General features: G+C 41.7%; 1 protein-coding gene across 1 annotated transcript; it reads left to right on the plus strand.

The window, feature by feature from the left end:
- The first annotated feature begins 10,567 nt into the window (after nucleotides 1–10,567).
- LOC143935401 (E3 ubiquitin-protein ligase RNF182-like) lies at nucleotides 10,568–14,348 on the plus strand. Its single transcript, XM_077459236.1, has 2 exons — nucleotides 10,568–10,703; nucleotides 11,303–14,348. The coding sequence occupies exon 2, from the start codon at nucleotides 11,304–11,306 to the stop codon at nucleotides 12,003–12,005; it is 702 nt and encodes a 233-aa protein (XP_077315362.1). The 5' UTR covers nucleotides 10,568–10,703; nucleotide 11,303; the 3' UTR covers nucleotides 12,006–14,348.
- Nucleotides 14,349–17,212: the final 2,864 nt, after the last annotated feature.

Here is a 17,212-nt window from a genome sequence, read left to right on the forward strand (position 1 = left end):
CTTTCCTTTTCGATCTGCAGCTACTCTCATTTTCTGAGAATGCAATATGGCTACCTGGAGTTGTTCTGTGCAGAGTGTGTACTGACCACACCCCAGAAACATAATTTCCTGTTTGTGTGATTGGCTCACCAATTTTCCCAGAAGTCTGCCTAAGGCACAAGTTAGATTTTGGGCATCCCCTGCAACAAAAAATTCTTTTTTGGTGAGATACTCCCTATAGGAACACATCTAAAGGGATGCAGGCCCAGCAGATTTCCTCATTAGTGCTGTGCAAGCGCATACCTGATAATTATGAACCACTCCCATTAGACACACTTGGCACAGAGGCAGAGAGGAACATACATGGATTTATTCAGAATAACAAAAGGTAGGAATCTGCAACAAAGGTTGTTCTAATCCTTGCAATGTACATAGATCACCCGAGGGGAATGTTTTTTTTTTCTCAACAAAAGTGTAGTTTTTAAGTATTACCTTGGGGAGATGCAGACTAGAATACTGCAATCACTGAGCAGTAAATGATATCACTTGTGATGTATTTCTGTTATTTTGCAAACGTGGCCTGTTAGTGGATCCTGAGGACAGGGGTTGAGAACCACCGCCCTAGATGATCTAATAGCCCTACTGGAGGAACAAAAAAACACAAACTTAATTGATAAAATAGACATAGTATTCAAAAGGCAGGATTGAACATACACACTGGGTCTAAGAAAGCTGCACACCCCCAGAAAGTGAATAGAAAAAAGGATAAGAGAGCAATTCCCCATGGGGGTTTTTTAGCAGCTAATTGAGAGACCCCAATTTTTATTAAAAAAAAATATTTTTTTTTTCTATTTTTTTAGCTCTGAATGATGAATACATCACAAAAAATTAACATAATTAAAATATGAGCTCTGGTGTGTAAAGACCTGCAAACCTTCATATAATAATATATATTCAATTTCTCATAACAAATATCTCAGTTTGATCAAGGATCTCAACTTGATGGTTCCCATATTTATATTTCGACTCTGAGGGAGATTGATGTTTTTATGAACGTCTCTGGTTTGCATGTATGTATCTGATGGAAAGAGTAAATATATGGAGACATCTGTATAGATACCTGTAAAGTAATGTTTCAATGGAATTTAATGTTTTAATTATCCATTTGCTGTATTAATAGAAATAAAAGAACCCCCTGAATAAGACCGTTACCAGTTCCAGGTTGAAATGCATTGGGGTATTTCCATACACCAAATGGTTCTTTGAAATATAAATATGGGAGCCATCAAGTTGAGATCCTTGATCAAACAGAGATATTTGTTATGAGAAATTGTTTATTATAAAAATTGGTGTCTCTCAATTAGCTGCTAAAAAACCCCATGGGAAATTGCTCTCCTTTTTTCTATAGACATAGTATTCATACCCATTGAAATTTGCCACATTTTTTTCATGTTACAACCATAAAGGTAAATTTAATTTTTTTGTGAATTTATGTGATAGACCAACACAAAGGGGCACATAATAATTGTGAAGTAGAAAGAAAATGATAAATGGTTATCAAAATATTTTACAAATAAATATGTGAATATTATGGTGTGCATTTGTCTGTTTTTTTTGGGGATGTCTCTACTAGCTTTGGTTTCACTAGAGAGTGAAGTTTTTGCCCATTCTTCTTTGCAAAATAGCTCAAGCTCTGTCAGATTAGATGGAGAGCATCTGTGAACAGCAATTTTCAAGTCTTTCCGCAGAATCTCAATTGGATTTAGGTCTGGACTTTGATTGGGCCATTCTAACACATGAATATGCTTTGATCTAAACCATTCCATTGTAGCTCTGGCTGTATCTTTAGGGTTGTTGCTGCTGAAATGTGAACCTCTGCCCCAGTCTCATGTCTTTTGCAGACTCCTACGGGTTTTCTTCTAGGATTGCCCTGTATTTCGCTTCATCCATCTTCCCATCAACTCTGACCAAACTTCCCTGTCCCTGCTGAAGAAAAGCATCCCCACAACATGATGCTGTCACCACCATGTTTCACGGTGGGGATGGTGTGTTCAGGGTGATGTGTAGTGATAGTTTTCAGCCACACCTAGCGTTTTGCTTTTAGGCCAAAACTTTCAATTTTGGTCTCATCTGACCAGAGCACCTTCTTCCACAAGTTTTCTGTGTCCCCCCACATGGCTTCTCGCAAACTGCAAACCGGACTTCTTATGGTTTTCTTTCATCGTTGTTTTTTTTTCTTGCCACTCTTCCATAAAGGGCAGATTTGTGGAGTGCACAATTAATAGTTGTCCTGTGGACAGATTCTCCCACCTGAGCTGTGGATCTCTGCAGCTTCTCTAGAGTTACCATGGGCCTCTTGGCTGCTTCTCTGATTAATGCTCTCCTTGCCCGGCCTGTCCGTTTAGGTGGACGCCCATGTCTTGGTAGGTTTGCAGTTGTGCCATACTCTTTCCATTTTGGGATGATAGATTGAACAGTGTTCTGTGAGATGTTCAAAGCTTAGGATTTTTAATTTTTTATAACCTAACCCTGCTTTAAAATTCTCCCCAACTTTATCCCTGACCTGTCTGATGTGTTTCTTGGCCTTCATGGTGCTGTTTGTTCACTAAGGTTCTCTAGCAAACCTCTGAGGGCTTCACATAACAACTCTATTTATATTGAGATTAAATTACACAGGCAAACTCTCATTACTAAAGGGGGCTGAATACAAATGCACACCACACTTTTCAAATATTTATTTATAAAAAATTCTGAAAACCACACGGCATAGATATATAAAAAAAATCGAAGAGGGGCATTTATTGAATGCTGCTAAATCGTACATCCCCCTCTTGTGGAAGAAAAACACACCCCCATCTGCCGGGATGTGGTTGCGTAGAGTAGAGGAAATAAAAAAAATTGGAAGACCTAGTCCATACTGCACAAGGGAAACAAGAAAAGCATTCCAAGACATGGAGGCTATGGAATATATTCATCTTATCTGATGAGGGATTACTCCTACTTCTCCTAACTCCTAACTGAGACATGACCAGAAGCAGTGAAACACCCGAAATGACAGCATACCTATCGCCTCCATGTCTACCTGGCAACATACAAGACAAGATCTTCTTTTCAAACTACACAAAATTCTTGTACATTCAGATACCTTTAAATCCAACCCAGTACGGATTATTACGAAATATACTAAACAACATTTAGAATTTAAAAAAATTCTAGCTAAACATTGGCACCTATAACATATTGATCCTACTTTGAGCCCCTTCATAGCTGAACACCCACTGATCACATATCGCAGATCAAAATCTCTTAAAGACTGTCACGGTAAATTTACAAGCCACTTTAGAATGGACCCCTGTAAATGCCCTGGAACCAATCAAGCAGTCAGCCGTCTCCAAGGGATGAGAAGACCATTGTAGGGATAAGCTCAGACCTGCCATACGGAGGTGTATAACCAGCAGTGTCTCCAGCTCTCACACCTGCTCTCACAGAGCTAGCAAGAGACCAAATCAGGATGGGGCGGGCCGCAACGTGTTTCCGAGGTGCCGCCTCCTTCTTCAGGCAAACCTGCCCCCTCTAGAGGGGAAAAATGATACTGTCAGGACAGAATAAAAAAAAAACACCCAATCGGTACAGAGACTGGGTGTGGCCAGTCCTCCAATCAACAGGGCTATATTGGCCAACTTTTTTAGCTGTAATCGAATCTCCAACATGTATAGCTGTCATAACATGGCACAAGTGTACATATGAGCTAAAAAGTATATTAGCCACTTTCAGACCAGGCCATTTTGCTGGCTTAAGACCAGACCACTTTTTGCGATTCGGCACTGCGTCGCTTTAACTGACAATTGCGCGGTCGTGTGACGTGGCTCCCAAACAAAATTGACGTCCTTTTTTCCCACAAATAGAGCTTTCTTTTGGTGGCATTTGATCACCCCTGCGTTTTTAATTTTTTGCGCTATAAACAAAAAGAGAGCGACAATTTTGAAAAAAAAACGCATTCTTTTTTACTTTTTGTTCTAATAAATATCCCCCAAAAATATCTAAAAAAAAACTAAACATTTTTTTCCCTCAATTTAGGCCGATACGTATTCTTCTACATATTTTTGGTAAAAAAAATCGCAATAAGCGATTATTGATTGGTTTGCGCAAAAGTTATAGTGTTTACAAAATAGGAGATAGTTTTATGGCATTTTTATTAATAATCTTTTTTTACTAGTAATGGCGGCGATCAGCGATTTTTTTTATTGTGACTGCGACATTAGGGCGGACACATCGGACATTTTTGACACATTTTTGGGACCATTGTCATTTATACAGCAATCACTGCTATACAAATGCAGTGATTCCTGTGTAAATGACACTGGCAGTGAAGGGGTTAACCAGTGAGTGGCAGTGTAGGGGAAAAGTGTTCCTAGGGGCGTGTTACTAACTGTGGGGGGCTGGGCTTTGTTTTAGTGAACACTGATCTCTGCTCCAATCACATGAAGCAGAGATCAGCGTCACTTGTTGCTAGGCAGAACGGGGAGATACTGTTTACAACGGCATCTCCTCGTTCAGCCGCCCCGTGAGACGATCACGGGTATGCCCGCGGCGATCGAGTCCGCGGGACCCGTGACCGGATTTACAGGGGTCCCGACCAGCACCCAGCTCCCGACCAGCCCGCGGCACGCTCGCGATGGCAGGGCGGCATTTAAAATTGGACGTACCTGTACACCAATATGCCTGCCCGTGCCATTCTGCCGACGTACATTGGCGTGCGCCAGTCGGGAAGTGGTTAAATAGAATAAAGGAAAATGGGCATGATTATAAAAAATCCTAAAAAAAATATAACAAATGTCATCTGATCCAAATGAATGGCTGCATAGTAGCATCTATGATAGTATTTTATAATAAATGGTAAAAAATCTAATAACTATATAAAAGGTGACTTCAAATAAAATAACCTATTGTTATCACTACATAATTAATTACACAAAAAAATACAAAATTATAAATTTATCGAGATACACACCAGGTAATAATTCCTATCAGCATATCTAAAGGGCTATGGATATATACACACAGACTATGAGGAGGGGGCGGTAAATATATCCACTAGGCAGACATGTTAGGGATGCACATTTCAGCAAGTTCCGGAATATCAAATATTTGGTGCTAGACTGTGTGCATCCAAATTCCAGGGGAGGTGATTGGAATAAGACGCTTCTCCAGTGCGAGACACGATGGATAGTTATTCTCGGTCGGTTATTGACCCTTCCTGGAAGGCTTTACTTCAGGGGGGTGTGAAAATGTAGCTCTTTCAACTCCTCCTAGCAATCTCTCTCTGGCAAATGCAGTTCAAAAGCCCTTGAATACGGTAGTCTTATTCCTCTGGACTACAGTTCCCACAGTGCAATGCTGCTTGACTCAGTCTATTGAACTCTTCCTGCTCTGCAGCTTCCTCCTCTTCCTGATATACCAGTGTTACCAGTTACCAGTTCAGCACTGCAGGGCAGCAGCTACAGAGAGCAGCTGCCGGCAGTGCTTCTCTCATTCCCCTTTCTTAACCACTTCAATACCGGGTCATAGTCAAATGACACCCACAGATGGAATCTCCCATCCTGGGTGGGTGTCATATGACGTCCTCGGTATTTCGCCGCTCCTGTGCGGCGATCGTGGATGAGGTGTGGCCCTCGAACACAGCCCATCCCGATCCACCCCGACACACATGACCGGCCGTGTCCAATGACAGCCGGTCACATGTACTGTGCACATTCACGGTGCTCGTGCACGCCCCTAGGGTGCGTGCAGAGCGGCGATCAGCGACGCGGCTTGTCACCCTGACACAGCCCAACCCCAATCGCAGTAAAGAGCCAATGAAATTGGCTCTTTACCACGTGACCGGCTGTGTCCAATCACAGCCGGTCACAGAATGTAAACAAACCGCGGGAACAAGATCATGTGTGAGAAGGAGATTGCGGTAACATCTCATTACTGCTTAGTATACACCAACACACACTGATTACCCCCCTAATACTGAGTACCTGTCACAGCCCATCTGAGTACCCGAGTACCTGTCACAGCCCATCTGAGTACCCGAGTACCTGTCGCACTTCATCTGAGTACCCAAGTACCTGTCACAGTTCATCTGAATACCTGAATACCTGTCACCAGCCCATCGGAGTACCCAAGTACCTGTCACCAGCCTATCAGAGTACCCGAGTACCTATTTGCAGCCCATGCCTCATAGAATACACGTTGGGGTGTTTGCTTTCCAAAATGGGATCATTTTGTGGGTAATTCCACTGTCCTGGTGCTCCAGGACCTTCATAAGTGTGAAAGGTAGGAATGAAATGAGATGCTCATTTTTGCTATGTACATTCTTTGAGTTAGAAATATCTTATAAACTGACTACTTTGTGTAAAAAAGAAAATGTTTTCAATTTCTTTCCACGTTTTCTGAAGACTTGTGGAAAAAAATTAACTTTTCAAAAGACTCATTATGCCTCATAGAATAGACATTGGGGTGTTTGCTTTCCAAAATGGGGTAATTTTGTGGGTAATTCCATTGTCCTGGTGCTCCAGGGCCTTCACAAATGTAATAGGTCATTAGGAAATTAGAGGTGTCATTTATGCTCCTAGAACACCTGATGGTGCCCCTGCATGTTGGACCTCTCTGTGTGGCCAGGCTGTGTAAAAGTCCCACACATGTGGTATCGCCATACTCGGAAAGAGTTGCAGAATGTATTTTGGGGTGTAATTGGAATTATGCATATGCTGTGTGTGAGAAATAACTTGTTATTATGACAATTTTGTAAAAAACAAAACAAAAAAAAAACATTCTTCTTTTTCCCAAGAATTGTGGGAAAAAATTACAACTTCAAAAACTCACCATGCCTCTTACTAAATACCTTGGACTGTCTACTTTTCAAAAAGGGTTAATTTGGGGGGTATTTGTACTTTTCTGACAAGAAATGAAATAGGCCATCAGTGCATCAGGTGTGATCAGATGTGATACATTTTCAATGATTTGCACCATAGCTTGTAGATATCCACTAATTTGGGTTATTTTTATCAAAGAGATGTAGCAGTATACATTTTGGCCCAAATTTATGAACAAAAATGACTTATTTGCAAAATTTTATCATAGAAACTAAAAAAAAGTGTTTTTTTTTTCAAAATTTTCGCTCTTTTTTCACTTATGTCGCAAAAAATAAAAAACCCAGTGCTGATTAAATACCACCAAAGAAAGCTCTATTTGTATGAAAAAAATTATAAAAATTTTGTTTGGGTACAGTGTTGCATGACTGAGTAATTGCCATTCAAAGTGTGAGAGCGCTGAAAGCTAAAAATTGGTCTGGCAAGGAAGGGTGTATAAATGCCCTGTATTGAAGTGGTTAACCAAGCACCTGACTGCATAAAGAATAGAGATAGACCCATGATGCTGTCACATACTGTATTTCATACACTGATATCTGACTATTTGTGTACATGGAGATTCACTGCATTGTATAATACACCATATCAAATTTCAAACTATGTGGGTCTGCATTTGAAAATTTTAAAGTACCGTTTATAAAGCCAAAAACTTTTTGTTGTAGTTTAGGAAAGAAAGGTTAGAACCCTAATATATATTTATATCGTTATCTATCTATCTATCTCTGCCTAGTAACATCCATCTACTGTCTATTGATCCATTATACACTAGATTGCTAAAAGTATTGGGAAGCCTGCCTATAATGAACTATGACACCCTACTAATTATCTGTCTGTCTTCAATACATAGATTAGTAGTTTTGAATTTGATAAATGGATAGCCCAAGTTTTTATATTAGATGGACAGACATACACTATATTGCCAAAAGTATTGGGGCACCTGCCTTTACACGCACAAGAACTTTAATGTCGCCTTAGTCTGTAGGGTTCGATATTGAGTTGGCCCACCCTTTGCAGCTATTGCAGCTTTAACTCCTCTGGGAAGACTTACACAAGGTTTAGGAGTGTGTCTATGGAAATGTTTGACCATTCTTCCAGAAATGCATTTGTGAGGTCAGGTGCTGATGTTGAAAAAAAGGCCTGGCTCGCAGCTTCTGCTCTAATATATCCCAAACATGTTCTATGGGGTTGAGGTCAGGGCTCTGTGCAGGTCAGTCAAGTTCCTCCATCCAAAACTCGCTCATCCACACTATATTGCCAAAAGTATTAGGCCATCCCTCCAAATCATTTGGTGGAGGGGGGATTATGGTGTAGGATTTTTTTTTAGGGGTTGGGCTTGGCCCCTTAGTTCCAGTGAAGGGTACTCTTAAGGTGCCAGCATACCAAGACATTTTGGACAATTTCATGCTCCCAACTTTGTGGGAATAGTTTGGGGATGGCCCCTTCCTGTTCCAACATGACTGCGACCCAGTGCACAAAGCAAGATAAAGACATGGATGAGCGAGTTTGGGGTGGAGGAACTTGACTGGCCTGCACAGAGTCTTGACCTGACAGAACACCTCTGGGATGAATTATAGCGGACACTGTGAGCCAGGCCTTTTTGTCCATATCAGTGCCTAACATCACAAATGCTCTTCTGGAAGAGTGGTCCAACAATCCCATTGACACACTCCTAAACCTTGTGGACAGCCTTCCCAGAAGAGCTGAAGCTGTTATAGTTGCAAAGGGTGGGCTAACTGAATATTGAACCCTATGGACTAAGACTAGGATGCCATTAAAGTTCATGTGCGTGTAAAGGCAGGTGTCTCAATACTTTTGGCAATATAGTGTATGTCTGTCCATCTAATATAAAAACTTGGGCTATGCATTTATCAAATTCAAAACTACTAATCTATCTATCTATCTATCTACTGAAGACAGACAGACAGATAATTAGTAGGGTGTCATAGTTCATTATATTTTGTCCATTATAGTACCCATGCTTCTTGCCCTTGATGAAGTGCCTTATTTACGAATAACCTGCTCCCGGATGGAATAAATTGACAAAACACTGCATTGAATTTAACCTTCAATAAGACATATGTAAAACCCAATTTATATAACACGTTGTGATGTGAAGTCCTCCCTTGGGAGCTTTCAGTGTTTATGAGCCTTGTCATCAATCAGCTTGATGTAATTAAAGGAAAACTCCACTTTCATCAAAAATTTATATAACACATATACTTAGCAACCAAACCATTTTATATTGAATTATTATTTCAAATGGTATTTCCATTTCATTATGCAACCACTATCATTTTCTGAAACTGGAACGATTCAAACGTCAGTTATATCTGCGGCGGTTTATTTCTGGGAATATTCTGCGTGCAGTGTGGCAGGCAGACCCTCCCACTTAGAGATGAGATTGAGAACATTATTGAAATTACTTGTCTGAGTATAAGCAGAGCCGAGACAGGTAGCGATCTGCATTATCGGCTAATATTCCTATGGTGGCTATATACACTTTGTTAAATAATTGATTTCTTTTCCAATCGCTCCTGATAGGAATAATCAATCTATGGTTGACAACCCAATCGATCAATAGGACACAGATCTGAAAGTGGACTTGCCAATAGTTGGAAGATATGATCATACGTTCTCAATCACATCTCTGTTTTCACTATGCAATCCATTCATTAAGGCAGGGGTCTCAAACTGGTGGCCCTCCAGCTGTTGCAAAACTACAAGTCCCATCATGCCTCTGCCTGTGGGAGTCATGCTTGTAACTGTCAGCCTTGCAATGCCTCATGGGACTTGTAGTTTTGCAACAGCTGGAGGGCCGCCTGTTTGAGACCCCTGCATTAAGGCAATCGCATTCATGAACAAAGCATCTCGGTGTTGTCATGATGCAACACAATCAATAGTTTTTCATCTTGGCTGATCAACTCAGTTTGATTAAATCCAAACTAAAATCAAGTCTACTGTTAGTCAATCAGAAGGGTAATTATGCCTTTTCAATTGTTTGGCAGATCGAATCACACATTGATGGGATTATAAAGTCAAAGTATGGCCACCACATTTTCACTTTAGGAACTGGTCATTGACACAAAGTTTGTTAGGATGTTGGGTTCTAGATTTAGCTATTGTTCTTTCACTGTAAGAACAGTAAAGAGCAATGTTTATTGATTATATTTTTTATGGCTGTATTGATTATATTTACCTTTTTTTTAGCAGCTGCTTATTTTCATACAAAATCTCCATTTTGAGTTGGTGCTAAGTTGTTTAATAAGCATGCGGCACAAATTCTGAATCGCATTATACTGAAAGCTCTGCATCTAAATTGGACTTATTTATGAAAGCTGGTATTTGTTCGGGCACATGAGCAGGACTAGGGAGAAGAACCCCCCCACTCAAGAGAAGGAATATAGAAAGCTTATACTATCTCTGTGCACAGCATATAACATTCTGCAAGTTAGATTCCACATGCATCTCATGGTGTAATATCCGCGTCTATGATTATAGATGAGTGTATATAGGTCAGTGTGTATGTCCTCTGTTCCTGGCCACAGATACCGCAGTATGAAGAGATGGCTGGGTCCCTTCTCTGTTTCCATGACAACCACTGGGCTTATTCCATGTTGGCTTGATATAGAGCTGAGCTGCATCGTTCTACGTAAGACTCTCCATCCTCCCTCACTACCTATTACTCTCGCTCCAGCCCACTTCTTCTCACTGTCGCCTTCTATCCATTCCTGCATTTCTCTGTCCCCTGTTCTTCAAGCCTCTTCTTCTCTCCCTCTATGAAAAAGGATTTTGCTGACAACTCAGGAGGTAGGTGGCAGCTCCCTCCCTCGCTCTAGCAGAACCGTCATTTGGATCCGCAGCAGTAGGTGGATCAGGGTTAGAGTCAAGCCTGCATGAGTTGGCTTGCTAAATGTGGGGGGTGTATGTCTCTAACAGTATAGTAATAAGGGCTGTCCGGCATGGGTCTCGTTTATAAAGGGACTTTTATGTTTGCTTACAGCCACCAGTAAGATTCTTTCTTTTTTGCTGATTGATTGTGAAAGTTTTAATCTGATTGGTGGCCATGAGTATTTGTTGAGGACACTTTTTAAACAAGGTTTATGATGTGTTGTGCCTCATTATCAAAAGTAAAAACTGTTCTTGTTGGCTGTTTCAACCAATTTGAATCAAACTTTCTTTCCACAACTCTGTGCTAGACATGAAAGGAAGTACCTGATTGGTTGCCAAGACCATTCCTTCTTTCATGAATTCTGTTGTTTTTTTCTGTCTTTTACTTTTAAATACCCTCTAATAAGTCAGCTGTGTTGTCTTATAGTCTAATTTTATTTCTACTCTGACTTAATTTCTTTGATCCCTAAGGTCCGTCCTTCTATTAACCTTTGTCATTCCTCCTCTTTAACCCTCAGAATGGCCAGTGGAGATGGAGAGTCACTGGAGCCACTTCTGGGTCCCCTGGAGCTAGAGTGCAAGATCTGCTATAATGGTTTTGACATGAAGCAGCATCGGCCTAAAGTATTGGGCTGTGATCATCGAATGTGTGCCCGCTGCCTCAGGAAGATGGTATCCAACTGGGGTCAAAGCCCACCAGCAACACTGTGCTGCCCATTTTGCCGACAGGAGACACCGCTTCCTGAGGACTTGCAACTTCTGCCAGATGACAGCGGCCTGTTGTCCAAACTGAGCTGCCATGAATGGATCCACAGGCGTGGTTGTACAGTGGCGCCAGAGGTGCTTTTGAGTCCCGGGGGTCTCTGCCCCAACTCGTCCGAGTGCCTAGTCATCACCATTATGGAGATGTCAGATGAGCCTTCAGGGCCTGGTGAACAAATGCCGGTACTAGACATCTTGAGAGTAAAGATCTCATCTAGTCTAGCATGGCTACCTGGTTCCTGTGTTCCTCACCGCTGCGGCCCATGCAGGCCCGTGCCAAGAATTCTGCTGGGTTTTTTGTGCCTCGTGTATATTAGTTCTTTGCCCCTTGGTGTCTACCTTATGATGACTGGGCATCTACTAGGCATCATTCTGGTTAGTCTAGTGCCATGTACACTTATACTCAGTCTCTTGTGCTATTGTTTTTGTCATGAGCTCTCTACTTGCCTTGCTGACTAACACAAACTTTAACTCTGTTATCAACACTGATTGTGTAAGAACTGTGTCACCAGCATCACTTCACCTCCACTAACCGTGGTGAATCCACGACTCTTAGACACTCCGGGTGTGCCAAGTCTGTGCCCTGCTTAATTCTATATTTCTTCTACATATTAAACTGCACCACCAGCCATAACCACAACAATCTGTGTCTGCACAGTCTGGATGTGACCCATGACCCTCCCTTCAATATGTATTCCAGACAATATCAGACTTTACAGATGAAATTGCAAAGTTTTGTTTTGGCCAACCCCATAGCTTCTGGACTCTTCTTTTACACTTTTTTTTACAGTGTAACTGCAACATTCATTTTAATTCAGCTTCTTTAAAAAGAGTCCAACCAAACCTAGAATTTGCATATTTGGTGGATATCAAAAATATCAAAGGCATGAGTTACAATCAATCTTATCACATTTCTCATAGACCTTAAATCCCAACTAAAAATCAAAGAAATTAATATTCAATTAGATGGATATTGTACTCCAACAGCCTCCAATTTCTCACAATGGCCTTCGCTTCCCTGTACTAGTAGTTGCACACTGTGCAGTCCAGTAGGAACAAAAGTTTGGCCTAGTGCCTTGGTGATCTAACACACTTGCTTAGACATAACCTTTCCAGTCCCGATGCGCAATCAAGTAGACACGTGCCCCATGGTCATACATGCTCTCCCCCAGTCAACCAGACCCCCTTTTTTCCTCAACACCAAAAAACTGTGTGATGACACTTTTTATGAGGGTGGTGGTCGCTTCTCGCCTATGCCAGCAGAAACCACTGAAGTAGGAGATCAGAAGGTATATTTCTACAAACAGAAAAAAAAGCAATTTAAGGTATTTTAAAGCAGCAATGGTTTAAAACTCATATAAGTGAGGAGGATACTTGATCATAAAAAAAAAGTTAGATGTCAGTTGGGCTTTAAGCATAAGACTGCCCTGCTCTGCCCATCTGCTCTGATCATTTCCAAGTGAGAGGGCCTCACTCCACTAGCAGTATTTGATGCCATTTAAACAAAATCGATACAACAGAAAATCCAGTTAGAACAGTGTGATCAATGACCTTAATTGTCATAGTGGTCGGGCACATGTGTAGAGGCCTCAATGCCAGAACACCAATTTCTTCTGATCCAAGACCAAGTGCATGCAACAACTGATGGTCACTATTTAAATACGACCTTTCATTCTAAACTGCTTAACTCTGATTTCTGATTAGTGTTTTCAGTTAATGCATACAACCGCTGTTTAAAGTATGTCATCAAATAAGTCCATACGTGGCCTAACATTCATAGAGGTGCTTTGAAAAGGTACAAATAGTAGCATATAGTCACAACTTCAAATGCATAAATAATAGAAAAGAAAACTTGTGATGCTGTGGGTATAGTCAACGCAGTTACCTTGCCTCAAATTTTTAATACACATACTTTAATTCCAGGAGGACACGCAATCTGGTGGTCAGATTTTCTCTTTGGATTGCATTTTGCCTCCCAGAAGTTGTTGAGTATGGCTGCTATTTGTATACTCTGCAATATTTTTCATAAAAGCAAAACTGAATCATTCCAACCAGCAATAGTGTAACTGCCGGCCCTTGAGTTTACCACTCAATTGCTTCTGACACACTATGTATACCTTTCCTTATGGCAGTTCCAATAATGGTGACATTGTCTGCTTCCATCATACTTAAGACAGGCATGTTGCATGTCAACTTTGATAAAGTAGGTGATACCATATTGATTTCCTCTGCATGGACTGCCTGTTGTTGGTACGGTATAAAACAGTGCAGCGGAGTTGAACCTTGGGTCATACAATTTTATAAATAACATGACATAGTAAATGTGTATCTACCCATTTTACTGCATATTGGTGCAACTACATGGACCTGTCTCATCAGCTATTTACTGCAGGAAATGTACTGTATATACGTAACTTTTCTGAAATTGCTGCTCTGTTTGAGGCTTATGGGTAGGATAGTAGAGCTACATATGCATATGGGGACCTCTTCTAAGTATGGGTCACCAAAAACCTCCCCAGCATTGCTGATCATAGGCCCCAAGGCACTAATTATCAATTCAAAGAGAGACAGGAGATTGGGTATGCAAATTTACCAAATAAAAGTCTGGAAGAATGTGTCCCAATCCCCTTCCCATTTGCTTTCTTCATTATCCTACATGCAAAATAACAAATCTGGGGATAAATACATACATATCCCATTCATTCGACTTTTGTAATTCTTCAAAAGGCAATTTTTTTATATACATGGTTCAAAGTTATATATACACTATATTAACCAACATATTGGGACGCCTGCCTTTACACGCACATGAATTTTAATGGCATCCCAGTCTTAGTCCGTAGGGTTCAATATTGAGTTGGCCGACCCTTTGCAGCTATAACAGCTTCAACTCTTCTGGGAAGACTGTCCACAAGGTTTAGGAGTGTGTTTATGGGAATGTTTGACTATTCTTCCAGAAGCGCATTTGTGAGGTCATGCACTGATGTTGGACAAGAAGGCCTGGCTCACAGTCTCTGCTCGAATTCACCCCAGAGATGTTCTTTCAGGTTGAGGTCAGGACTCTGCTCTGTGCAGGCCAGTCGAGTTCCTCCACCCCAAACTCGCTCATACATTTCTTTATGGACCTTACTTTGTGCACGGGTCCAAATCATTTGGGGGGGGGGGGTAGGGTGTGGGGTTGTATTTCAGGGGTTCGGCTTGGCCCCTTAGTTCCAGTGAAGGGAACTCCTAAGGGGTCAGCATACCAAGACATTTTGGACAATTTCATGCTCCCATCTTTGTGGGAACAGTTTTTTTCCTGTTCCAACATGACTACGCACCAGTGCACAAAGCAAGGTCCATAAAGACATGGATGAGTGAGTTTGGGGTGGAGGAACTTGACTGGCCTGCACAGAGTCCTGAACTCAATTTGATAGAACACCTTTGGGATAAATTAGAGGGGAGATTTGAGCCAAGCCTTCCCGTCAACATCAGTGCCTGACCTCACAAATGCGCTTCTAGAAGAATGGTCAAACATTCCCATAGACACATTCCTAAACCTTGTGGATGGCCTTCCCAGAAGAGTAGAAACTGTTATAGCTGCAAAGGGTGGGCCAACTCAATATTGAACCCTACAGGCTAAGACTGGGATGCCATTAAAGTTCATGTGCGTGTAAAGGCAGGTGTCACAATACTTTTGACAATATAGTGTATATATCTAGGCAAACTAACTTACCAGCCAAAAGATGTGTATTCCCGTACATTCAGTCCTAAGATTTACACAGCCCTGCCAGACAGCAGAGCCAGGTTTGTGACCTGAATTTTCTCTATTGCATTTAATGCTGATCTCCAAGCAGATATAAAAAATAAACAGAATTCAGTTCCATAATCATAATTAGATCATTAAATGTATTTTTTGCAAATGCAAGCAGTTTAACTACTTGCTTTTGATTTGGTATCAGCCTCTTGTACTCTACTGTACAGTCTGCATGGCAGAAATCAAAGGACAGGGGGGAAAGCAGCACAAAGAGCCAGTTGGGTATGCTGTACTGCAAAGAACCATGCGGATAGGAGGAGAGAGCAGAGGGGTAGAGAGATAAGTGCCTTAGTGTGCTGCTTCTTTTTTATTCAATCACAGGGTGGAAGAGGGGATAGGGAGTAGGCCTGTAAGTGAAAGCGAAACAGTGAAAGAGAAAGATTAGGTCCCTGTGCCTGCTAGACAGAGCTATGCTATGAGACAGAGCTGTGTAAATCTAAAAAAAAAAAGCGGATTGGAAAGAAATAAAAATCCTTTGGCAGGTAAACCAGCTCTCAAATATGTAGTTTATCTGTATACTCAGATGTGTAGTGGGATTTCAGCTTCAAGCAATACAGCTGGGTTGGACAGTGAAGGAGAAGCAGCACAGTGATACACCCGCCCTTCTGCTCACTTTGCTATTTCCTATGTTGAGTATTGCAGCACAATCCTTAAGGTGCAATGGTGGTAAGAAAAGTGCTCATCCTTTTAGCCAGAGTAAAGTGCTGTGTCTTCTACAAAAAAAAAAAAATGCATTCTTCATGCTCAATCACAAGGGCCCTCCTAGGACCGAACTCGCCAAATGTTGTTGACCTCCTGAGTTTACACTGAGGCAGGTCAAAACACGCTTAATGCAGCTGATCAGTCTCTCATGTTGTTCACCATCCGTATCATGATTGTACATACAAAGAACCCAGGGAGGGTATAATCGCATAACACTGTTTATTAACCACTTGCCGCCCGCCCTATAGGCAATTGACGGAGGCAAAGTGGTTTCATAATCCTGACTGGACGTCATATGACGTCTTCAGGATTATGAGCCGCTGCGCGCCCCCGGGGGCGCGCATCACGGCGATCGTTGTTGCAGGGGGTCAGTCTGTGCCGCCTATGAGTGCCCACCTGTGCCGCCTATCAGTGCCCACCCATGCCCATCTGTGCCGCCTATCCATGCCCATCTGTACCGCCCATCCATGCCAATCCGTGCCAGCTAGCAGTGCCAATTTGTGCCACCTATCAGTGTCCACCCGTGTCGCCCATCAGTGCCGCCTATCAGTGCCGCCTATCAGTGTCCATCAATGCCACCTCATCAGTGCCACTTCATTGGTGCCCATCAGTGCCGCCTTATCAGTGCCCATCAGTGTAGCCCCATCAGTGCCCATCAGTGAAGGAGAAAACGTACTTATTTACAAAGTTTTGAAACTGAAACAAAAAAAAACTTTTTTTTTTTCAAAATTTTTGGTATTTTTTTATTTGTAGCGCAAAAAATAAAAACTGTAGAGGTAATCAAATACCACCAAAAGAAAGCTCTATTTGTGGGAAAAAAATGATAAAAATTTCATTTGGGTACAGTGTAGCATGACCACGCAATTGTCATTCAAAGTGCGACAGCGCTGAAAGCTCAAAATTGGTCTGGGCAGGAAGGTGTTTAAGTGCCCTGTATTGAAGTGGTTAATATAACCCCCCCCATAAAAACCGTAGGATTGCACACTCACATATTTGAGTGCCTTCCCGTAACCAGGAATTATCTGTCGTTACTGTAAACCAAGCCGTAGTCGCTCCATGTCTCCAATAGTGTGTAACCCTACGCATTTCGTCATCGGTTAGCATTCTGATGATGTCCTGGTGACAAAATGCGTAGGGGCACACACGCACATCACTACGTCACTTCCGC

Source organism: Lithobates pipiens, unplaced genomic scaffold, assembly GCF_037356315.1.
Source record: "Lithobates pipiens isolate NorthernLeopardFrog02 unplaced genomic scaffold, aLitPip1_a1.2 Scaffold_28, whole genome shotgun sequence".
Taxonomy (NCBI): Eukaryota; Metazoa; Chordata; class Amphibia; order Anura; family Ranidae; genus Lithobates; species Lithobates pipiens.

What these genes read in the sequence shown, in the direction of transcription:
- LOC143935401 (XM_077459236.1), top strand. Translation starts at nt 11,304, where the DNA reads ATGGCCAGTGGAGATGGAGAGTCACTGGAGCCACTTCTGGGTCCCCTG.